At 39.4% G+C, this 26,348-nt stretch overlaps 2 protein-coding genes across 2 annotated transcripts; one reads left to right on the top strand and one right to left on the bottom strand.

Moving 5' to 3' along the window:
- Nucleotides 1-3,348: 3,348 nt before the first annotated feature.
- On the top strand, nucleotides 3,349-26,122 carry LOC134672907 (zonadhesin-like). Its single transcript, XM_063530856.1, has 7 exons — nucleotides 3,349-3,461; nucleotides 11,223-11,405; nucleotides 11,575-11,793; nucleotides 12,775-12,957; nucleotides 22,439-22,639; nucleotides 25,388-25,534; nucleotides 25,955-26,122. The coding sequence occupies exons 1-7, from the start codon at nucleotides 3,404-3,406 to the stop codon at nucleotides 26,104-26,106; spliced, it is 1,143 nt and encodes a 380-aa protein (XP_063386926.1). The 5' UTR covers nucleotides 3,349-3,403; the 3' UTR covers nucleotides 26,107-26,122.
- LOC134672818 (p53 and DNA damage-regulated protein 1) lies at nucleotides 21,198-21,734 on the bottom strand. The gene has a single exon (XM_063530773.1). The coding sequence runs from the start codon at nucleotides 21,661-21,663 to the stop codon at nucleotides 21,268-21,270; it is 396 nt and encodes a 131-aa protein (XP_063386843.1). The 5' UTR covers nucleotides 21,664-21,734; the 3' UTR covers nucleotides 21,198-21,267.
- Nucleotides 26,123-26,348: the final 226 nt, after the last annotated feature.

Genomic DNA, 26,348 nt, shown 5'->3' on the forward strand with positions numbered 1-26,348 from the left:
AAAAAATACACAAGTAAGTATAACGGGTTAGCACTGATTGGCTAGCACGTTATCTTTTCGCGGATTAGCAAAGTAATATTTTTGGTTTTAATGAATAAATATTTGTTTGTTTGTTAAAATAAATTCTATTAGGAGGTAGTAGAAAGGCAAACTTTTGTCTTATAAACGTGCATACAGCTGCCCCGCTCACACGCCGCAGCGGCATGCGGATCCGCATCAAAATGATACCTACGTGAAAGCCCATTTCCCTGAAAATTAACATAGAGATACAGCCATATTCGAACAATGAGATACGTCAAATACTAGATATTGAAATGATATGGATTGGATATGTCAGTGTCAAACAAGTGTCAAAAGTGACGTTATTGTTTGAAGAAACGTCAATTTTGACACTGACATATTCCATCCATATCGTTTCAATATCTAGTATTTGACGTATCTCATTATTCGAATACGGCTGATAGTGACAGTGATGCTGCGTCACCGCAGGCCCGTATGCGCCAGCGCCGTGACGTCACCCGCGTAAGTATATAACAGTTACCTCACCGGCTTCTGTGCCATTCGCAATACGTAAGTGTTTACTAGCCGAGGGATTGTTTACTAACAGTTTATAAACAAAATTAAAGTTCAAAGTAATATCGATCTAGTGAGAATAGAAGTGGAATTACCGGACAAGGATTATGTACGTTATATTTTCTTTTTTACTATATTCTTTCTCGCGTTATCCCGGCATTTCGTCACGGCTCATGAGAGCCTGGGGTCCGCTTGACAACTAATCCCATGATTTGACGTAGGCACTAGTTTTTACGAAAGCGACTGCCATCTGACCTTCCAACCCAGAGGGTAAACTAGGCCTTATTGGGATTAGTCCGGTTTCCTCACGATGTTTTCCTTCACCGAAAAGCGACTGGTAAATATCAAATGATATTTCGGACATAAGTTCCGAAAAACTCATTGGTACGAGCCGGGGTTTGAACCCGCGACCTTCAGATTGCAAGTCGCACGCTCTCACCGCTAGGCCAGCTTACCATTTAATTTTACTTTTTTACTAATATGATTCAAAAAAAATGCATGCAATGCCTGCACTACGGCAGCAATAAAATGAACTTCTTGACGTTACTTGCAGCAATGCAGTCGGCTACATTACTTCATTGCTAGCAAGATCGATATTACTTCTACTTCCAAACAGGAATTTAGACCATAACCTTCTTGCAGTTCCAGAAACGCGTACTGTAGCACACTCTCCTCTCATTCGCGCTCATAAATTTCTGAACGCGCTTCTGTCATGGTCATGGGCTGCTGAAAGAGATTTGTTTACAACTCGATGGCCATTTGGTGACCATGCAATGTCAAAAATGTTAAATCCGCCCCTATTCTTTGTATTCTTTATTCTTTAAATAAATACAAGTATAAGTTTACAGCTCTAGATATGCCAAAACACTTATACTCTTAATACATAGTCATAACTATCTCTAGGATCTTACGCTTCTTATTTACGCTCCCTGCTTTTGAATAACAAATTAAATTGCCTGATTCTAAATACCTATTTGACAAACGGATATCCTTATTACATTGAAACTGAAACCTAAATTGCATTCGATAAGGCAAAACAAAAGACGAAAGAAAGCGGATGTGTGGTATCACTTTCATGAAAGCTAATACAGGTTTTTAATCTGTCAGAAACTGCACACTATTGATATGAATCTAATTTGTTGTCATTATTTTTAATTCGACTTGATAAGTAAACAAACCGTTTCGTTATTGTGCATCGTCACTTGTCACGATTTCTCTACTTAATTAAATTCCTGTTTTAGCACTAGAATAAAGGTTTTTTATTATTTTTATCAGATGTGTGAATTGCCTGGCGGTTATTAAATCCTTCTACCTCCATTCTACCTCCCCAACACTAATCCAAACATTTGCAGTATGAAAATCTATTCCTGCCAGAATATTTTTCATTATTCACTCTTGGTCTTGGACACTCTTGGTCGAAAATAGCTAAATACCCTTTAGTATACTTGCATGAAATAAGATCTTTTTCAAGCAAGTGTGAATGGAACTGATGAAAAGTCTTGAAAAGTAATAGACAGTTGTCTTCTCTCGTCTGGCTCGTGTTCAGACTAAATATGAACAACTAATGAATTTAAAATACGTATGTTACTGATGATGATGATGAGGTATTTTAATGTAATTAGGCCATTATTTCGTTAACAATTACAAGTGTCAAGAACATACCCCGCCATACAATAGAGGTTAGGAGGTTACGCGCTCATTAGGGTTCCGTACCCAAAGGGTAAAAACGGGACCCTATTACTAAAACTCCGCTGTCCATCTATCTGTCTGTCACCAGGCTGTATCACATGAACCGCGATAGCTAGGCAGTTGTAATTTTCACAGATGTATTTCTGTTGCCGTTATAACAACAAATACTAAAAACAGAAACGTGATTTTTGACCGTTTTTTGCGTAATGGTACGGAACTCTTTGTGCGCGAGTGCGACTCGCAATTGGCCGGTTTTTTTCCTTGTAGCCTTAACAACTTAAGAGTTAAGTACCAGCGTAACTTTAGTACTTAGACAAGTAAACCCCACTTGCACCATCCGACTAACCCGGCGTTAACTAGTTAAACCGTCAATCCAGTGTCAAATTATACTGGTAACCATGTTAACTACAGGTTTAACCGGTTAACTGGCCCTTAAGGGGCCCACTGATTAACAGTCCGCCAGACGGTATCGGCCTGTCAGTTAGAACAAAATTTTGACAGTCCCGAACAACTGACAGGCCGATACCGTCCGGCGGACTGTTAATCAGTGGGTCCCTTAAGTAAATTTTATTCTACTAAGGCCCACTTGCACTATTCCACTAACCTGGGGTTGACCGGGTAAACCTGGCGTTGTCGTGGTTACCAGTACAATTTGACACTAGGTTAACGGTTTAACCGCTTAATTCCGGGTTAGTGGAATGGTGCAAGTGGGCCTAAGCGGCAGTTGCACCATATCACTAACCCGGTTAAAACGTTAAACCTGAAGTTACCATGGTTTCTAGTACATTTTGACACTGGGTTAACGGTTTATCGGGTTAACCCCGGGTTTGTGTGATGGTGCAAGTGACGCTAATGCCGGCTACATACGTAACGATAAATCGTTGCGATAAAACCGTGTGTATGACAAATCGTTACGATAATCGACAACGATTTGTCATACACACGGTTCGATTTATCTGCACAGTCGGACTGCACAGTTTTATCGCAACGATTTATCGTTACGTATGTAGCCGGCATAAGTTTTTTTATTTAGAGCTAACCCGTTGCTCGCTTCTCCACAGCTCCCACTGGCTGACTTGCGCAAGCGCATACGATCAAGTGCAGTAACACGATCAGTTCCAGTAGTGCGCCTGCGCCGGAGATGGAGCGAACGTGTCTGCTTGTCTGTGTGCTGGTGTGTGCAGTGACCGGCGTTTTAGGTAAGTTTACAGTATTGACGAGATCTTTGCAAATTAAACTGATTTTTACAAAATTATCATGCATTTAACTTTACACTTTTAATAATGACATTTTTATTGCTTTATTTGTACCTACTTTTTTTTTGTTGGTTTAAGTGTGTTTTTGGATTTCTAAGTATTGACATGTCCGGTCCCGCTGTTATTGTATAATTTTAATTATGTGCATGTAGGTATTCGTTTGTAAGATTTTTCTACACAATATCATATTGTTATAGAAATAAATACATGAATGAAATGAATGAAGTTCATTGAAACGTAGAGTTAGACCAAGAAAAGTCTGCAGCGATTTTGATAGCCCACACAGTGCGTTATTTATACGTCATAATTCCATAGAAGTTTGACGTTTAAAATAACACTTGCACTGCGTGGGCTACCAAAATCACTGCCGACTTTTCTTGGTCTAACTCTAGGGGCGTTTGATTTATTCTTTTTTTTTATTTTTAAGTAATATGACTTAGGCTCTTTTAAAAATTTGTATAAAATCTGTTTTTCGCTCCTAATTTTTACAATGATCAATAAATGTAAAAAAGTAATCGTAGGGCCATAGATGTGGTTAATATAAGTACATACAACAAATTACGTAAAATTATTTTCCATAATGTGAATATATTTTTAGTGATTAGATAATTACAAACTAGGCTGTCCATAGCCATCCAACGGGGTAATGCCGTGAGCATTATGGGCACTTTTGCACCGGAAGCGATAAAGAACGAGTTTGACTAATAGTTACTTTCTTTGTAATTCATTTCATTTTCATTTATTTAAACCACATGCAAGTTTATACAGGGCTGGACCAAAACACTTACACATTAATTACATTTTTATCATTAAATCTTTTAAAAATTCAATACATTCAATAAAAATTTTACATAAAGAAACAAAATGTCATCACATCAAGCTTATTCTAATATAAATGTCATTTGATAAGTAAAGATAAAAGTCAACAAAAAATAAAAAATAGAAAAAAATAATAACAAAATAGTCAAATACAATTAGCGTCACTATAATCATAATACAATAAATACCATTATATGTAGAGCAATTGTTAAGCTATTATTAATTAGTATGAGAATATACATATATGTGTGTATGTGAGGTGTGCAATAAAGAGTATAAGTAGTATTGTATTATATTGTATCCAGAGAGGGAAATGGGGACTACGTTTGTATAGAGAAGCGATCACCTCCTGATAGTCATCATCATCATCATTATCATCTCAGCCATAAGACGTCCACTGCTGAACATACCCCCCCCCTTGGTCTTCCATTCGTAGCGGTTGGAAGCGACCCGCATCCAGTCGTCTGTCCATCTTATGGGTGGACGTCCTACGCTGCGCTTGCTAGTCCGTGGTCTCCACTCGAGCACTTTTCGACCCCATCGGCCATCTTCTCTGCGCGCAATGTGGCCTGCCCATTGCCACTTCAGCTTGCTAATCCGGTGGGCTATGTCGGTGACTTTAGTTCGTCTACGGATCTCCTCATTTCTGATTCGATCACGTAGAGAAACCCCGAGCATAGCCCTCTCCTGATAGTAAAAGTTACCCAACTCTACCTTTAACGTCATTATTACTTACCTACCTATTAGTCTTATTACACTCAGTTGAGAGGAACGTGAACTTCAGCCCTTAACTAGGATTTAAATTTTAATTATTCAAAGCGAAGTTAACCGGATCAGGAAACGCCTAGTTAATATTCTAGGTTAATTAACTTGCGTTTGTAGTGTTAATGTGGGTATTACCTACTCATATAAACCTTACTATTAAACCGATTTAATTGATGTTTACTGTAGAACCTTGTCGCTAATGTCGCTATGGCACTTTATTAAAGTGATGGCAAAAATAGTCAAACGGCATTATGTAGGTATTAACATTAACTTCGAGCCGCCCACTGTATGTTTAATACTGCGGGGCGATTTCTGAATTTCGATCGCTCGATTTCTTCACTCGAAAATCGGTGGAAAACAGCAAAATGCTAATTTTTGAAATACGAGCGATATAAATTGGGAATCGAGTGGTTATGACTTATCGTTTTCAGTTCTATTAGTAGAATTTAAATGCCTCTAGTAGTGGAGATATTATTCAACAAAATACACAAATTTCGATCGCTCGATTTCTTCACTCGAAAATCGGTGGAAAACGGCGAAATGCTAATTTTTGAAACACGAGCGATCGAAATTTGGAATCTATTGGTATTGCCCACTCGATTTCAATTCTAGTAGTAGAATTTAAATGCCTAGTAGTGGAGATATTATTCAACGAAATACACGAAATCGAGCGATCGATATTCAAAAATCGGCCCCCTGGTGTGTAACATATTATTGCAGGTGACTGTACCTACCTACCTAAATCGAGATTAAACATTTTTTTTGATCAGCATTATTATCTCTCTTAATTGGCGATGTTTATTTGTTTACCAAACTTGTTGTTCGTTTTCCTTGCAGCTGAGTTTTTGTTGCTGCAATCAAAATTCGACGAAATAATTGGTTTATTTATAAGCTAATTGTCAGTATATTCACAGGGTTTAAGATATTGTGCATTGGCTCACGATATCTTAAACCCTGTGAATATACTGACAATTAGTACTTAAACTTAAATGGATTTTCTGTACGTTACAGAAATAAACCTTCTAACGTCCTCTTTTTATTTTATTAATTAGTAATACTAAAAGGATAATAATCAAATTCGATTATGGCATACACCCCCCAAAAGGGGGAGGCCTATGTTCAGCAGTGGACGTCTTATGGCTGAGATGATGATGATGATGATGATGAATCAAATTCGACAGGTAGGTAATTACAGTGTAATGTAAGTCTTCAGTGAAAGTGTTTATCTAGATATGTAAAGTATGTTTAAGTATTATTATGTAGCATGTATGACCGCCTCCATGGATTTGCATAGATCGATCAGCGATAGTGAAAGTTAGATCACTTGATTGACATGACATTGAAAAGGATTAATTAAAATAATTAATGTTATGATATGAACAGTTTGTTTTAATGACAGTTCTGGAATTGCACGCGTGCATAAGCTACGATTAGCGCTTAGCGATGCCGCGGACTAACAATCCTCCGTGATGCTCCGAGGTCGGTCTCAAAGCATTGAAATTTATACTATAAGGTAATTGAAATAGGGAAGAAATTACATTGATAATTTTAAAGTGATCTGCGCTGCGCTCCGCCGCCGGTTTGCGCAGGCCTGAACTCATGCGAAGCTGGGCCGGATTGCTAGTTTTTAGGGTTCCGTAGCCAAATGGGAAAAAACGGAACCCTTATAGATTCGTCATGTCTGTCTGTCTGTATGTCTGTCATTCTCTCCGTCCGTATGTCACAGCCACTTTTTTCCGAAACTATAAGAACTATGCTGTTGAAACTTGGTAAGTAGATGTATTCTGTGAACCGCATTAAGATTTTCACACAAAATAGAAAAAAAAACAATAGATTTTGGGGGTCCCCCATACTTAGAACTGAAACTTATTATTTTTTTTTTTCATCAAACCCACACGTGTGGGGTATTTATGGATAGGTCTTCAAAAAAGATATAGAGGTTTCTAATATCATTTTTTTCTAAACTGAATAGTTTGCGCGAGAGACACTTCCAAAGTGGTATGTGTGTCCCCCCCTCCCCTGTAACTTCTAAAATAAGAGAATGATAAAACTAAAAAAAATATATGATGTACATTACCATGCAAACTTCCACCGAAAATTGGTTTGAACGAGATCTAGTAAGTAGTTTTGTTTTAATCGTCGTAAATCGTAAACCGCAATTTTATTATGTTACTTGCTGCTACGGAACCCTTCATGGGCGAGTCCGACTCGCACTTGTCCGGTTTTTTTATATAAAATACCTACACCGCCTAGCCTGTGTGACCTGCCAGTTATTCAAAGTCTCAAAATATCGTAACAGCAGTAACTGCACGCAACCGGTCTGTTTGTTAAACATGGATTGGCCGCTAGCTCCAATTGATAGATGACACGCCAGAACAATGAGAGAAATTGAAACCGGATTGTCAGAGGCGTTGTTTGATAAATTGTCTCTTTCGTTGGATAGACAATTGGAATAGACAGTTAGACATTCAAACTTGAGTATAATTTAATTGTTTTAATCACAGACTAGACATTCTTTAAAAACCAGGGAAATAGTCAGCGCTGAATTTTTTACTTTCATTCTCTTTGAAATTCAAAAAATATTATGTATTATTCAAAAAATAGTTGTATGTTTTTTGTCATGTATGTAGAACTTTTAATAAATAGAAATTCTTTACATCAAAAAAAAAATTAAAATCTTAGTAGACTAAGCTATATACATATATGTACTTAGTAAACATCGAAGGCTCGTGGCATCTCAGGTAGCATAGTGATGCGACACAACGTTTTTCATGTGGTATTTTCGATACGATAAAATAACCAATGAGTAAGTTTTGTATTTCAACCTTCATAGTTATATTTATCAAATATCTGAGAAGTGGGCAATTATGAAAAACATCACTGTCAATTTGTCAATATGAAATATGTCACTGTCCTTTATTCAATAATTATTAAAAAAACGTGTCGCGAGTGTTCGTGAAATATTTATCAAATAATGGAGGAAATCATGAAAAAACATCCAGAAATCGTGCTAGAAGGTGATAAGGTAAAATGCACCCGTTGTGATGTTTTTCTGGTCTGCAAAACACATAACGTAAACAAACATTTAAAATGTATGAAGCACAACAACGAATCCTTAGGCAACTCATCTTTAGAGGATTTGGTTTTAAATGAACCGGAGCTTGAGATAAGGGAAGATAAGTGTTTTTGTTTAACATGTCAAACGTATTTAAAATCAAAAAAGTATAATATACGGAAACATTTAGATTCGGACACTCACAAAAAAAAAAACAAAGTAATGCAAAAAGAGTTTAATAAGGACCTTACAGAGTTTATGATCACGTGTAATATTCCATGGTCACAAGCAAATAACCCGAACTTCAAAAAATTTATTGAAAATTGTATTCATAATAAATATGGAAGCAATGTAGCTATGCCTGCCGACACAACATTAAGAACGAATAGTCTACCTACATTGTTCAATGAGAAAAAAGAAAAAATTAAAAAAGAGTTAGAAAATGCATATATATATTTAAGTGTGGATGAAACAACTGATGGAAATGGTAATGATGTTCACAATGTTATAATTGGAAGCCTACAACAAACGTCATCAATGCCACATATTTTTGCATCAAGACATTTCGGGGCAACAAACAATCAAACAATTCAAAATTTAGTAAACGAAACATTAAAAGATTTGTGGGGTGAAAAATATGAAAACAGCAAGAACAAGTTTCTTTTTTTTACTACTGATGCTGCCGCGTACATGGTCAAAGCGGGGAAAAAATTAAAAGAAATGTATCCTAATTTGACCCACTTGACATGTCTAACCCATGGATTGAACAGAGTTGCCGAAACGGTTCGGTTGATATATCCAAAAGTAAATGATCTAATAAACACTGTATAAAAAGTTTTTGTCAAGGCTCCACGTCGAATCAAAATATTTAAAGAAAAGTTCCCCAATACACCCTTGCCACCTAAGCCCGTTATAACCAGATGGGGCACCTGGCTTGAGGCAGTCAAGTACTATGAAAATCATTTTGATAAAGTGAAGGAAATAATTTTGAGCTTAAACTCCACAGAAGCCAGTTCAATTAGAAATGCAAAGAGATTATTGAGACTGGGTGGTTTACAAAATGATATAAGTTTTATCCATCAAAATTTTGGTATTTTGGCCACGTCAATTAAGGAATTAGAACGTAGAAGCCTTAAGCTAAACGAGTCTTTGGAAATCGTTTTTAAAATTGAAAAATTATTTTCGTTACTAAGACTGCACCCAAAAGGTAAACTGGTTTACCAAAAACTAAAAATAGTCCTATCAAAAAATCCAGGATATCAAACAATAAAACATATCAATAACTTGTTACAAAACCAAGAAGTCGAAGTCAAGGAAAACATTAACAAAAATACACTGCAACATTACAGAAGAATGTTATTCTTACCCATTACGTCAGTCGAAGTTGAGAGATCATTTTCGTACACCAAGTGGATTTTTACAGATAGAAGACGTAGAATAACTTCTTACAATTTAGAGCAAATATTAATTGTGTATCACGAATGTCACATACTAAATGGTTGAATTGAAAACAATCTTTTTCTTAATTTGGGTCCTTTATCGACTTGGCTACATCACTAGTCTGTGATAAACGTCAAATGCTACCTAGATGCCACGAGCCCTCGATGTTTGGTACTTAGGTACTTAACTACAATAGGCTACATTCCTACTAGTCAAATCAGCTTCTTTTTTAGAACTGTCAAAACAATTTGCTAATATGAAATTTATATGAAAACGAATGTAGTGACGTCACAGTCAACTCACCTACTTTTTATATTTCAATCCGATATATTAAATAGAAATAGTGCTTAAAAATAACTGCTGCCTATGTTTTTCTAATTATTATCTGGTGCTTTATTCCGTGTACGGTGTGAAATAATTTATTTTAAGTAGAGGAAACATCCCTATTGAAGAATACCACCTACATTGTTTTAAATTGCAAGTTTCGTTTAGGTATTTTGTACTGTAAAAGCCTAAAGTACCTACGGCAGACCCTTGCAGTTACGGGTAAAACCCAAACCAATTCGTATTTATTTTTATGTCATTTTTACAACTTTATAACAAAACACTAAAACTATAAATAAAAAATTTGCCCTAAGTCATGATCCGTAGGTAGGGTGCCCAGAAGGCTGGCCGCATTGCCCCGCTGGATGACAAAATGCTGATCCTTTGGGCAAAATATAGGCCAGCCCTCTGGTCACCGGAGGCCTCTATGAGGCGCTTTGACAGCTCCTCATAGAGACGACGCGCGCTAGGTCCCCACGGCCCCAAGGTTTCCACACCAAACGCCGCAAATATGTAGCTACTACCTACCTAGTGTGACATATTTTTATGTCTATATCTATTTATTTTATTTTATTTATTTATTAGTCAAATAAGTATCACAGCATTACAGTAAAACCAAGGCACTGTGAAACTACAAAATAAAATACAATACAAAGAAACTACAAATAAAAAGCAAAGACAAATTAAACATTAGATTTGGGCGACGACGTAACAGCGTATTATGTCTGTCATGACATGGTCGTTAAAAATACCACTAGGGGTGTCGATTTTCTTTTTTTTTGTAATTCCATAATAAACTGAGATATTTTTTTAGGGTTCCGTACCCAAAGGGTAAAACGGGACTCTATTACTAAGACTTCGCTGTCCGTCCGTCCGTCCGTCCGTCCGTCCGTCCATCCGTCTGTCTGTCACCAGGCTGTATCTCACGAACCGTGATAGCTAGACAGTTGAAATTTTCACAATGATGTATTTCTGTTGCCGCTACAACAACAAATACTAAAAACAGAATAAAATTTAAATGGGGCTCCCATACAACAAACGTGATTTTTGACCAAAGTTAAGCAACGTCGGGACTGGTCAGTACTTGGATGGGTGACCGTTTTTTTTTGCTTTTTTTTTCGTTTTTTTTTTTTGCATTATGGTACGGAACCCTTCGTGCGCAAGTCCGACTCGCACTTGCCCGGTTTTTTCCTCAAGTAGTCATGAGCAGGTCCATCTTCTGGTGCCAGCATATCGTTGAATTTTGGGACACGTTGCATAGAAATATTAGAAACTAAGTAAAATTATTTTTGAATTGGCAGGCCAAGTAGCCAGCATGTGTCGGCCCAACGAGCGTTTCCTCTCCTGCGGCGGCTGCCAGAAGACATGTGCAGAACCTGCGCCGGCGTGCGCGGCGGTTTGCCGGACCGGATGTTACTGCGAGGACGATCACGTCCGGAACAGTACCGGACATTGTGTGAAGCTGTCTGAATGTCCGGCAGCATGTAAGTCGTATTTTTCTTACATGTCTCTTGTCCGTAAATTTTTGTTATGGATCTGGATATTCTGAATAGGAATTGTCAAAACGTATATAGGTAGGTAGAGAACCTAAAGTAGTAGGTACCTACTTACTCTTCACGAATCTTCATTTCATAAGTCCTTTTACTTCTTTAGCTGCAGCCCTTAAACAAGACACCACAGAACCCCGTCAAGACTGTCCCGCCAACGAGGAGTACCGCTTCTGCGAGCCCTGCAACAAATCTTGTGACAACCCTAATCCCATATGCCCGGCGCAGTGCTCTAGAGGGTGCTTCTGTAAGGGAGGCTTGGTGCGGGACAGAGACGGCAGCTGTGTGGCGTATGAGAAATGCTCCAAGTTTAAGAATGAGACGTGTAAGTAGTTAATCTTGTGACAACCCTAACCCCATATGCCCGGCGCAGTGCTCTAGACTCTAGAGGGTGCTTCTGTAAGGCCCACTTGCACCATCTCAGTAACCCGGGGTTAAGCGGTTAAACCGTTAACCCAGTGACATATTGTACTGGTAACCATGGTAACTCCAGGTTTAACCAGTTAACCCTAGGTTCGTGGAATGGTGCATGTGGGCCTAAGGGAGACTTGGTGAGGGACAGAGGCGGCAGCTGTGTGACGTATGAGAAGTGTGTCAAGTTTGCCAAGAATGAGACTTGTAACTAGACTTGCTACACTTGTTAAAGGCGTTTTAACCTCTAGCCGCCCAGAGACCTATGAAAAGGTCTCCTGTTCCATTCTAATTTGAATCTTATTTTTGACAAGTCAAAGTTGAATTTTCATTGGCAAGCTTTGACGTCTGGGTGGCTAGAGGTTAAAGTTAGTCCCTCGCGTGACACCTACACCTACTGTAGATGGTGCTGTACGGCTCTGTACCTACTCCGTACAGTTAGCTGCAGAGATAAATGTCACTCGCATAGTTTGTTTTCAGGGGGGTCAACTATTTCTGCAGCTAACTGTACACTATCACAGAATAAATAATAGTACTAGGTACAGAAGACTCACTCTCTAACAAAACGCGTCTGTTACGATCAGCTCAGATATGGCCGCTAGGTTGCGACAGCGCCACGCGCGGCTTATGGCTTTCCCCAAAATTGGGGTGGAACGGATGTACTTTTAGCTACCTGTAGCAAAGCGACGAAATCTCGGAGTGAGCCACGCCTGACACTATGCGGTAACAACATTTAACAATTCCATTATCAACTTATCACATAACGTATAACGCCTTACAGCGCCATCTATTCAGCTGTTAAACTCGGAGGCAATATTTTTTCTTAGACATCTCTACTACAATCAATAGCTCTTTGCTCTCTACCTATACCATAATTAACAACATGTTTTTTCAGCAGTCTATATCAAGCTGACCTGCGCTCCTGGCCAGGTCTACAAAGAGTGCCAGCCCTGCGAGAAGACCTGCTCCAACCCCAACCCCGTCTGCCCCGCCCATTGCAACCGAGGGTGCTTCTGTGGAGACGGACTGGTGAAGAGCCCCAACGGGCAGTGTGTGAAGAGGGAGGACTGCCCGAAAGGTCGGTATTGGGGGTTCAAATACGGGCTAGATAATACACTAGACAGTAACAAGTAGTATTCTACCCAAGTAGTATTCTACCCTAGTAGTATTCTACCCTAGTAGTATTCTACCCAAGTAGTTCTACTCTACCACTTCAAAATTAGATAGGCAACACATGCTCAAAATCCTAAACTTAATTCTCGACTGTTAAACTGTCATACTGTTAAAACTAAACCTGAGTACCTACTTAAATAAAACATTGCTTTTCTGCCAAATAAATTTAATTCCTTATAATATAAGGAGTATTCCGAGTAATTATTAAAAATATAGCGTGTGACAGGGACAGCACGCCCACGCGTGCGTTAGAAAGGGATATCACGCCTTGTGAGCGTCTTCCTAAGAGTCAACCAATCGCGGTCGACCCCCGGCTCGCTTCTTAACAGATTAAGCCGCGGGTCAACTTATGATAGGCGCGTGTGCCGCCATGTTGTATCGCGTGATCGCTGAGGGCGCTGCGCGCGAGTTAGTTCGGTAGCCGACACCTTTGTGTAAAAACGTATGCGCGTATCCGACCCTACGACCGATCATAGCTTTGTTCAATTGTAACAGTTTTAGTATTTTAATGTGTAGTGGACTGTGTTGTATCGTAATCCGTGTACTTTAAGTTTAATAAACTGGTTTTAACTTCAGTGCCGACTATTACTATACCCACGCCCGCTATATTCTGGCCGCCCAACGTTTTTGGGTCTAGAACATTCGATCAACGCGTTCACAAAGTGTACCTGCCGGCCACGACTTGTTTAAAAGAATGCCTCCACGTCGGCGTCGTAATGGGAGACTCTCGTTGGGTTCACAAGGGAGCACCGAGTCAATCAACGAGAACAGTATCACCATGAACCAGGACGCCCTAACGGCGGTGTTGACCACCTTGCAACAGACTCAGAACGAGTTTTGTCAGCAATTGCTTCGCGAGGTGAGGTCCTCGACTCCGTCCCAGGCCGACGCCACGGCTGCTGCCATCGCTGCGGCTGCTACGTTCGCTGCAGCTAATGGTAACTTCGCACAATGTACGGCGCGTTACAGCGGCAGCAAGGAGGAGCACCTGGAAAGCTTCGTGGATAACGTAGAAAGCTACAAGTCATGCATGCATATTACGGACGAAAATGCGGTTCGCGGTCTGTCGCTACTGCTTACCAAGGATGCAGGAGTTTGGTGGCAAGGTGTAAAGTCACAAGTAAGGACGTGGGAAGATGCGCTCGGCAAGCTGCGAAGTGCTTTCGGCGAGCGACGCCCTCCTTTTGTAATATACACAGAGCTTTTCTCTTTGGTTCAAGGTGAACAAAATACGGAGATTTTTGTTTCGAAAGCCAGAGCGTTGTTAGCTAAACTGCCACCAGAAGACCTTAGTGAGCGAGTCCAAATAGATATGGTATTCGGGCTCTTAGATCGCCGCATAAGAAAAAGATTAAAAAGAGAAAACATAGATACGTTTGATACGTTGTTGAAACATTGTCAAAGTATTGAAGATTCACGCAAAGAGAATCATGTACCCGTTGCGGCAAAGAAGTCGAACGATCGTAAAAATTCTACGACAGCGAGCGTTTCGCCGAATCGCGCAAGGTCGCGCGCCACCGGTACGGGCGGCGTTGCTAAGCAACGCGTTGCGGCCGCCGAAGGTACCTACGCTTCAACGTCGCGTGCGCCGTCTTCTTCCGATCAGGCTGACGTCAAACCTCGCCGTTTGTATTGCGTTTACTGTCGTCGCGGCGGGCACAGTAAAGACAATTGTGAAAGGTTAAATAAAAGTGAAGATAGTGATAAAACTGATAAGTGCGTAGAAAATAAGGTCGTTGAAAAAGTGAAGTGTTACGGTTGCGGTGCCCCTAATGTTATTCGGTCCAAGTGTCCTAACTGTAACTCTAAATCGGGGCTGTCGTTTTATTCGCTCGACGTAGTATCCTGTCACGTCGACGACGCCGCTAACCCGCGCGAGGGCGGGTCGAGCGGACACGATTCGTCGCAACATGCATCACCGCCGCCGCCCGACGCCGCGAAGGCGCGTGCTTGGCACGGTGAAACTCCCGCCGTACGGCTCGGCGAAAGTCCTGCGCGCGCTCACGAGTGTTCGCAAGAGCGCGATACTTACGCCGCCGGTCGCGGAGCAGCGGCGCGCACCGCGCGCACGGCAAGCGATGCGCCGGTGCCAGGGACAAGCGCCGGCGCCGCGCCGAGCGCTAACCCTTCGCCTGCGCACTGTGGAGGAGGTAACCCTACGCCTGCCGTGGGTGATTTTAGTTACGTACAAGCTTTATTTTGTAATGATGAAAGTCAAAGTCTGTCTTGTAGTAATGTTAATCAAACTTTGTTTTGTAATAATGAAAGTCAAGTTTGTGGTGATAACATTAATGTTTGTCAGGTCAATGTCAAGGCTTCTCCCCGCCCTATTATGATTATAAATATTCTTGGGGCGAGTGGCTCTGCGCTTGTTGATCCTGCGGCTAAGGCTAGTGTCGCCGGTCACACGTTATACGCTTTCCTGCGAGGTAAAGGACACCCGTTAGTGTCGTCAACAATGAGTGTTAGGTTGGCAGACGGTGTTAGTAGGAATATGACTGTACTCACCGCGGAGGTGGAGGTGACACTGAAACACAAGACAAGAAAAACTAGTTTTGTGATTTTTCCTGATGCCGTTAGTAATGAGTCTCTCCTGGGGATAGATTTCCTTAAGGATTTTGGTTTAATCGTTGATTTTCGCGACGATCTCTGGTATTTCGCTGAGAATAGTAAACAAAGGTATGGGTTACAGTTTGAAAGCTTGTCACCTCCCGCTCTGTGTGTTGCTGCTTTAGAGGTGCTTCGGGAGGACGAAGCTACTTTACTCGGCGCGCAACAACACGAGTTGCTTGCCCAGTTGCCCCCTGAAAACAAGGACCTGTTTGAGCCAGGGGGAGGGCCAGCTCTTGCTGAGTCCAGGATCGACACGGGCGACCATGCGCCTATCGCGGTGCCGCCTTGTCGTGTCACGCCTGCCAATAAGGAGCTGACGCAAGCGGAAATAGAGAAGATGCTAGCTGATATTATAGAGGTTAGTTATGACTTAAGAGCCGTACTTGATAAAGAAAACTTTGCTCCTCAGATTACGCCATATCTTCGCTCATTTATTAGTTCTCTGTCAGCAGTACGAGATCGGGTTGAAGCTCAGCAGGATAGGCGTAAGGAACATGCTGACAAGTCTCGTCAGCCAGGTGATGTATTTGACGTCGGGGACAATGTCCTCATTAAGTCGCACGTCCTTAGCAATGCAGCAAAGAACGTCTCTGATGGCGCTGACGTGGTTATTAAGAAGGTTAGTCCGACAACTTACCTGGTCGCTGATCTTGGCTCACCCGGTGAGGTTCTGGGCAAGTATCACTCCTCTCAGCTCGTTCGATTTAATAGTAGAGATGATGTGCTTCCTTCTCCCGTAGTGCCTAAACGAAATAGAGGTCGTCCACGTAACCGAGACCAGAGCGTTTTGCGAGTCCATGGACGTGGGCGTCTTCATGAACTCGAGGGGGAGTCTATAGCGTGTGACAGGGACAGCACGCCCACGCGTGCGTTAGAAAGGGATATCACGCCTTGTGAGCGTCTTCCTAAGAGTCAACCAATCGCGGTCGACCCCCGGCTCGCTTCTTAACAGATTAAGCCGCGGGTCAACTTATGATAGGCGCGTGTGCCGCCATGTTGTATCGCGTGATCGCTGAGGGCGCTGCGCGCGAGTTAGTTCGGTAGCCGACACCTTTGTGTAAAAACGTATGCGCGTATCCGACCCTACGACCGATCATAGCTTTGTTCAATTGTAACAGTTTTAGTATTTTAATGTGTAGTGGACTGTGTTGTATCGTAATCCGTGTACTTTAAGTTTAATAAACTGGTTTTAACTTCAGTGCCGACTATTACTATACCCACGCCCGCTATAAAAATGAAATATTAAAATATTAAAAAAGCTGTATTGAATAATCTGAATCACAGGTTTCAAGGGAGATAAAGCAATGTTGGACAAGTTTATTGTGTATAAAGATGTTTTTTTTTTGTATAATTTGAAATATAAATAAAATAGATTCTTGAGGACATTTTAAACCACCCATCGGAAGTGTTTAGTATGTTCTTGAAAAGACCTCAAGGAATATCTGTACAAATTTTCTACACTACTCACACCAATAGTTTTTCGGATCAACTACTTTTAATCTAAACTGAAAATCATAATTAGATTCCAAAAAAAGTGGGACAATGTTGCCACTTTTTACTAACGCGTCTTGTATTTATGTAAAAATAAGTAAGAAAAAGTACTTTATAAATCGTAGGTGTAAAATTACCAATAAATAACTTATCTTAGCGTGTTTATTTATAAATAGGAATTTACTATTTTACAAACAAATTATTGCAGTGGCAACATTTTTTGGAATCTAATTACGATTTGCAGTATAATTTACCCAGACTACATTTTCTATGTATAATCAGTATAGGTAATTAACCTACCTATGGTTCTTACCTACTTATTTATGTACACCACTTAACGTAGTGCTAAATGTGATTGCACTGGTACTAAAAGATAGCCTTAAATTATGTTTTAAAATTGATGGGGTGAAAATAGTTATTTGTTTTACAACGGGGCAAAGTTGTTGTTTAACCGCTCGTGCGAAATTGATACCCGAGCAAGAGAAAGATTCCAAAATTGAACCACGAGCGTAGCGAGTGGTTCGAAACATGGAATCTTGAGCGTTGCGAGGGTTTCAAAGCACGAGGATTAAACAAAATTAGCCCCCGAGTGAAACACAAAAGTTTACACCACACCAACCCGAAGCAAATGTTAAATGTAAAATATCAAACATAATCAAACGAAATCAAATCCAAATGAATGTTATTAAATATTTATCATCCAAAATCATCATTTTAAAGTCAATAGAGTCAATACTACCAGCAAACATAAGAAAACAACTCAAAATTTGCATTTGATTACTTTGCCTCCCATGCGAATAAAATGCAAGTCTTTGCTATCAGTTCTTGAAGTGCAAAGTAAGCCTTTCCGAGCTGGTGTGGTGAAAAAACACTTGTATGGTTTGCAGCCCCATTGCTGATTCTCTTGCCCTGGAGTAAAATAAACTATTTTCCACTTGCCTATGAACTTATAAATGTTTGTTAATTGGATTAGACTTTGGCACTTTCTATTTCTGCACCCTATGGTAGAATTAAAGCTACAGTTAGCTACAATAGTTATTTACGATACAAGTGCGAAAAATAGGAAATTCGAAACGAGTGGCGATAAATTAAAACACGACCGAAGGGAGTGTTTTAAATCGACACGAGTTGCGAATTACCTATTCGCACGTGTATCGTACAGCGTTTTACAGTACATAGGCCCGATAGCACGAAAAGTGCTATTTTACGCACTAGTGCGGAAAAATAGGACCATATGTACTGTAAAAACTATTTTCCACTTGCCTATGAACTTATAAATGTTTGTTAATTGGATTAGACTTTGGCACTTTCTATTTCTGCACCCTATGGTAGAATTAAAGTTACAGTCAGCTACAAAAATATTTACGAGACTTCATAATAACTTGATAGCTACTATTATATACTCGTAATGGTTTAGGTATATATTTGTAGCTGTCTGTATTATTTATGGTGGTACTGATTTAATGTGATATTAATTTATTGTTAATTGAAATATATATTTAACAAAGTAGTTCTATGTGTTTGACTCACTCACCTAAACTTTATACTTACTTATTTTAACCTCTAGCGGCCCACCAAAACAGGAAAATTGGCAATTGAATTGGAATCAACCGTATTAGAAAATAGAGTTGAATTTGTTTTGTTTTAAAATCGAATGAAACAAAATAAAAGAAACTCTATTCCATTTCATTAAGATTTAAATTTCATTGGAGCTAATTTGTACTAGTACTAGGACATTGAACCCCAAGACCTTTTATAATTCTTGTAAGGTTTGAGATGAACAAACAGTGTTAAAATAAGTTACCATTTTACTCAGATATAAAGAAATTAGATGCTAAATAGTCTGACATTCCTAATTCGGACATATTAAATCCTAAATAAAACTTTTACTGAATAAAATTTATTTTATTTTTTATTTATTTTATTTTATTAAAACTACATACCTACTTACTATTCCATATCTTAGTTTATCTGGAGATATTTTTAAGAACTTAAATCAAAATAATTCTCTTGAAAATGCCGAAACAAGAATGTTTATGGATTAAAAACAGCTTTTTTCTATGTATTATTTATTTATTTATTATTATCTATGTAGATAGTTTTGTGAAAAAACTCATTTGAGACTTAGATTTTATTAAGAGACAGACTGATGGGAGTACTTTTTAACCCTTTAATTGACCAGATAAAAAAAATACATGATTCAAGCCTCTTTATAGTCCGAGAAATTCTTCAAAAGTAAAAAATACAAAAAATATACCGGGTGTAGCCTGTAACATGAGCAAATAATTAAAACTTAGATTGTACTCCTCAAACGGTAACACTTTTGTTCAACAACTTTTAAAAATGATGAAGTATTTAGACTCCCTATTTTTCATACAAATAAAAATTATCTTCAATGGACGCCATCGCCACGCCATATCATTGTGATTGACGTTGCTTGTCACGCCTTAAACATAACAAAATTCGCAATACATTGCGTCTTAGAATAAACTTTAAAGTGTAATAAAAATCAAACCACAACTTATTTTTAAAAGTCGCTGAACAAATGTTGGTCAGTATGAGGAGTACAGCCTACAGTTTAATTTTTTGCTCGTATTACAGGCCACACCCGGTATATGTTATAGGGTGGTCATTTTAGCCATCCAATATCTGATTTAGTCTCTAGGGTCGATCATGTCGATCATGGTCACCAATTGTGGGACTCCTATTTTAAGATATAGAAATAATTAATTGTTGTAAAATAAAAATATATAACATATATTCAATATTTATCCAGACATTCAAAGAACAAATTACATTAGACAGTTTATGTGACACCACAGTATATATTAGAGATGCCCCGAATAGTGAATTTGGCCGAATACCAAATATTCGGCGTCCGAATATTCGGCATGACATGCGAACATTATGAGTCACAACTATTATGAAAACTGTTCGTCAACAAAGCACAACATTTGCTAAGATTTATATTTTTATGTTGAACAGAATTAATAAATGTAGTCTTTGAAAATTCTTTGAAAAAAAGAATGTAGTTAGAATCAATCAAATCAGATCCATGATAAAAATAAATATTTTGTAATCAACAAATGCTCAAAAATGTGCCTTCGTATTTAGCTACTTTCCAAGAATACATTTTAAATATTAAATATATCTAGTTTTTGGTAATTTTTTTGTGTAATTTTTCTTTTTAGGTAGGTGCCACTGATATTCGGTATTCGACCGAATAGTAGGCAACATTCGGCCGAATAACGAATATTCGGCAAAGTGGCCGAATAGGCCGAATACCGAATAGTTGCCGAATATTCAGTCATCTCTAGTATATATCCTACTTAGCGGCCTGCTTTTGCAGACAGACGTAAGCCGACCAAAAGAGGTTCGCCACATGTCCATCAAAGAGGTAAGTTTTTGAGCCATAATTTATCATTTACAAATAGTTTACATAATAACTGGAGAGCTGCATTGGATTTTACTCATTGTTAGAGCTGCTGTGGATCAGGATTAACGGAGATTGGTCCCAATTTAGTTGAGCTGTGTTTGGTACAATCATCATGGCCAAGGTGCTCAAAAATATCTGACACATGCCATGTCAAACACAAAAGCTGTCTCTCAGACGCCACGTCACCAAAGTGTCAAAACTGAAATTGAACTTTATGCATATGCATGTCTATGTTGCTCTGTGGTCTACGACCGATTAATACGTCTTTGGCGTTGGACCTGCGGTGCGTATATATCGGTCATTGGCATCCAAAAGGTTAACACCTTAACAATAGAGGCCTGTTCAGATAATTGTGAGTGCCTTGGCCGCTCCAATATAATTATACAATGGCGACTGTACCTACTGTCTACCCATTTTACTGTTTGATTAAATAATTAAAATGTGGAGAAAACATGATACACAACAAACTACTCATGACAAACACAAGTTTTTGATTATTTCCTTTCAAGAATGTAACATTTTGTGGTATCGGCAATAATAGAACAAGTACATTAAGTTCATACCATTCTGTTGATCTCCCCAGAAATTTAAGAAAACAAAAACAATTTTGCTGTTGAGTGGTAGTAAATTTATCCGGTACATTTACAATTCAATTCAATTTAGTAGCTTCTTGAACTAGGGTGAGAAAAGTCCCGCATTTGACATAGCAGCAGTTTCCTTCTGCGACATAGGCACCAGCATGAGCCCAGGAACCGCGGGTTGCATCTCCAAATCTCTCAAATTATTAACCTTCACTTTCAATTCACTTCGCAGTTTATTAATATCAATATTCAGCTGCTTCTGATCTGCTTCTAGAAGTTCCTTGGTAGTTTTATCGTTGTATTTGATAAGCACTGAACCGACAGTGATCCAATGTTTATTTTGTGTTGATTTCGACAACTCCCGCAACGCCTCTCGGTTTTGATTTCTTCGCTTGTCTAATAAAACTATCTCTCTTCGGTCACTCAATATTTCCTCTGCTAGTTTTTCCACACTTTCCAAGTATTTAAACAGTTTTTCTTGATCATTCATATTCAAAACCCAATATTTACAGCAATTTTAGTTTATTTTTAGTGAACCTCACCTATAACAAAGTACTGACAAACATATCTATGTGCCAAACTGACAGTGACAGCTCACAGTTTTTTAATGAACTGCTTGACTATGGATGCAGAGTTATTCTGCCAAATAGCATATTATGATAGAACTATAGTTTGTCAAAGGACTGTCTCATTTCAATCATAGACAGAGAGAATCATACTATTTTTGTCTTACACTAGTACTCGGATCCAAAAAAAAGGATGAGTATAGATTTCCTGGTTCTTGCTGACTGACAAATTGGTTTGGCTAAGCTAATTTGGCACCGATTTGAATAGAACCAAATGAGGGAGTGTCATTATTATTAACGTTATATTTTAATTAAAAACTGATATTAATGATGACATTGCCACTTTTTGCCATTGTAAATGCCATGCAGAGTTATCTTGGTCCGACTTATAAGTACTTAACACGATCAAACCATTAAGGCGAAAATTGCAGAGGCTGTAATTTTCTTCTACGCTGGCGTTGAATACGGCATATTACACATTTTTGTCTCCGCAGCTTAGTATAAAAGCTATAACAGACGGGCATACCGGACCGCCACTTTGAACCGGTCAGCATGTATCTTTCTCGCGCTCACTTATGGCGCCCTTAACCGATGCCGATGTACGTCAGACCACGTTACACACGATCGAATGTGCGCCGGACCGCTCCAAGGTGACAGTCCGATATAGCCGTCTGTAACGGCTTTAACATTTCCCTACAGCCGAGGTGACGTTCGGAAACGATCCCACCATCGAAGACTGCGCTCCGGACGAGGAATTCCTGTCTTGCGGCTGGTGCGAGCCGAGCTGCTGGGCGCGCTCCCCCGTTTGTCCGGGCGTGTGCACCCGCGGCTGCCTCTGCCGGCCGCCCCTAGTGAGACATTATAGCGGACTCTGCGTGCAACTGAGGGATTGCGAACCACGTACGGATTTAAGCCCCACATTCACACTCCTACCTTGTAGGCCGCCTCGTAGTCCGCCTCGTTGAGTAGGATTGTGTATGGGGGTTGCGGACTACGAGCCGTCTACCGGTTAGCCGTTTGTAGGACGGCTCGTAATCCGCAACCCCCATACACAATCCTACCCAACGAGGCGGACTACGAGGCGGCCTACAAGGTAGGAGTGTGAATGTGGGGCTTTAGGCGGTCTTCACGTTCAGATCCGCACGCCGATTTGGTGTGTGAGTGGAACATAGCTAACCTACTTACGTGCATTAAACACTGTCTCACTCAGACACCGGAGCGGCGTGCAGATCTACATCAGTGTGATGACCGCGTAACTTTGTAGAATCTTTGTTAGTAAATTTCTCTCTATCTGCTTTCCTTAATAACACAAGTCACAGTTACCAGGTTACTGCCACACTACTACTGCTAAAAGGTCAAAATAGGACATATTCATTTTTTGAATTCACCTCTTGAAAGAAGGGAAAGGAGAATACAGGCCAAATTCAATGCTTATTTATGCCCATAACTGAGGACTTGCCTGAATATTTAAGAAATAAATATTAGATTCAATCCCATGCCGGTAGCCAACGAGCATACAACCCACCTAAGATACATGAATACATCTATTATAGATACATCGATCTAACATGTAAAAGTTTCTGTGCATCTGCATTTTAATAAACGCACGTAAACCCATTATCATGTTTAATGGGATAGTAGGTAATTAATTAGGCTTATCTCCTGAACGCTCTGTCGTTGATGAATGGGACGAGCGAGAATTAAAACAAAAATAATTTTAGGTACATATATATACAGGGCGTCCCACGGCGATGCCAGATGGAGGGAAAGTACCTTAAATATCATAGATAGCATATTTTGCTGAAAGAAGACTTCATTTTATTTTTAAAACTTAGTAAAGTTGCATTCATACTTTTTTAATTTTTTTTTTGAAAAAAAATATATGGAAAAAAATTATCGCGTCATTGGAGGAAAAGTACCTTGATTATTGTAAATGAACATCTTACTGAAAGAAGACATTATTTCGATTTAAAAAAACAAGTTGAATTGCATTTTAAATAATTTAATGGTTAAACCGGGAATCGAACCCGCTAGCACGCTACACGAGAAAAAAAAAACCTTGTACCAAAAAAATAATTCTCACATTGAAGCCTTTCGATCGGTATGACCCGCTATGACAAAGCTACAAGGTATTTTTTTTTCTCGTGTAGCGGGTTCGATTCCCGGTTTAACCATGAAATTATTTAAAATGCAATTCAACTTGTTTTTTTAAATCGAAATAATGTCTTCTTTCAGTAAGATGTTCATTTTCAATAATTAAGGTACTTTTCCTCCAATGACGCGATAATTTTTTTCCATACATTTAAAAAAAAAATTAAAAAAGTATGAATGCAATTTAACTAAGTTTTAAAAATAAAATGAAGTCTTCTTTCAGCAAAATATGCTATCTATGATATTTAAGGTACTTTCCCTCCATGTGGCATCGCCGTGGGACGCCCTGTATATAGAACATGCATTTAATGTCCTTAGATACTTTCATGCAGCACCAATACTTTCCACTAATACCTAAGGCTAGGCCTTTGTACATAAATTGCAACGAATAGTTATAGGTACTTAATTACTACAAGTTATTGTGCCGAAAAGACAAAGCAACGATTCTCACCGACTCGACTAGGTATTTTAAGAAAATTGAGCATATTATATGTAAAGAAAAATGGCTTGTGGTATGTTTGACGCTCAGCCACTGTTAAAATATACTTACAAAATTATCGTATGAGATTCTTGCCTGTTACCTATCATTATTTATGCGACCAACGACCAACCCTGAACCTATTTAAAGAACTATATCCCGCCATATTTTAATCTATATTTGTATCGACATACATTCAACCTATTCGTCATTTCGGGTCATCATGTGGGTGCTATATGTTGGCATAACTTGGTCAACCATTCGTCATGCCCTTATACGATAAAAACCTTTAAAACTGCAAAATACTAACGTGCTTTCATTATGAACTTAACACATTTGTGAGAAGGTTGAATTTTCCCTGGTACCTATCATACCTATCATAGGTATAAGGTAACCTATGGTAGTTCGAACTTGTTACATTTTAGTATGAAAACACTTTACCTTGCACCAACCTTGCACCTTGTACGCTGAACTTTGCGTGGGTTACTACGGTTATATAAATCTCATGTTGGTGTTAATCCTCTATTTGATTAAATGTTTACGCATCTTTTGTTAAAGCTTATATCCAAAATCATTGCACTTTTAAGCCGTTATGTAAAAATAACGGAACCCTGGCTTCCATTGCCCACTAAGATCGTACAAAACATACATTACAAGCCAACATTTACCCCTTAATTGGAGAGTGAGAGTTCATAAGGCGCATTGTCAAGAAGGAAAGGTAAACGGTTTTTTATTTCGAAATGGGTTGATGGACCCATACTGTCCCATACTTGGAAAAAGCTATTGTCCAGGTGATAAATTAAAAAAAACACGAATGAATTCCATTTTTAAAGTATTAGAGGATCTAAGAAGAAGAAGTACTTATATACTTAGCTAAATAGCGTACAGTTACAAGCGTTAGATATCAACCTTCGGCGAGTCTAAATATAGCTAGCTTAGTTATGCGTTAGAGCAGGGCCTCCAGACTATTTGCCTGCGAGCCCTTATTAGACTGATTAGAGCGATTTCACGGATTTCAGAGACTTGCAATAACCCCAATGAAGAATACGTCTGCCGCTACGGATGTGAGATCGTCTGCGGAGGCTCGAACACCTGTCCGGACCGTCCGCGGCGTTGCCAGCTCGGCTGCCATTGCAAGATTGGTTTCTTGAGAGATACCGCTACTGGTAAGAATAGAGTTGTTGGACTCAAATACGGGTCCAGAGTCCGGACCGTCTGCGACGTTGCCAGCTCGGCTGCCATTGCAGGATTGGTCTTCTGAGAGACACCGCTACTGGTAAGAATAGAGTTGGACTCAAATACGGGTCCGGAGTCCGGACCGTCTGCGGCGTTGCCAGCTTGACTGGCAGTGGCACTGCAAGATTGGGCACTTGAATCTGAGATTTCCTACAATTATCCCGATTTTGCCACGGCCCATGGGAGCCTAGGGTCCGCTTGACAATTAATCCCAAGAATGGACGTAGGCACAAGTTTTTTAAAACTATATTATAGGACTCAAAAATCCTTATATATGTAAAAATGTCGGATACTCGACTTGAAAAGTCAACTGATCCTGAATTGAACCAAACTTTATCAATTATTTTCAGGCCGCTGTGTCACCCCTGCAGAGTGCAAAACCGTAACGAAGGCTTCTGTCCCGGGTTCGAAGCCGAGCCTGCCACCGATATTCAGAGTGCGGGTCACACCCAATCCGCAGAACCTACTCGGAGAAGTCAAATCTACCGTTCCTAAGAATTAAAGGCCGAAGCTCACCTTTCCACAATTTACCGTCATCATTTCAGCATTAGATCGGTCGGTTGAATTCGTTGCTCCTAAATAAAGCCAGCCAGATCTAAAATCAATCGTATGGCATTTTTTGCAACGTCTGTATTAGAAGATTTGGAAGTCTTATTGTTATGTATAGCATGACTCCGGCTCGAAGGACCATAAGATGTATGGGTCGTACATCTGAACTGATATGATTCTTGATGGTTGATTGCA

The sequence above is a fragment of the Cydia fagiglandana genome, chromosome 17 (assembly GCF_963556715.1).
Source record: "Cydia fagiglandana chromosome 17, ilCydFagi1.1, whole genome shotgun sequence".
Lineage (NCBI taxonomy): Eukaryota > Metazoa > Arthropoda > Insecta > Lepidoptera > Tortricidae > Cydia > Cydia fagiglandana.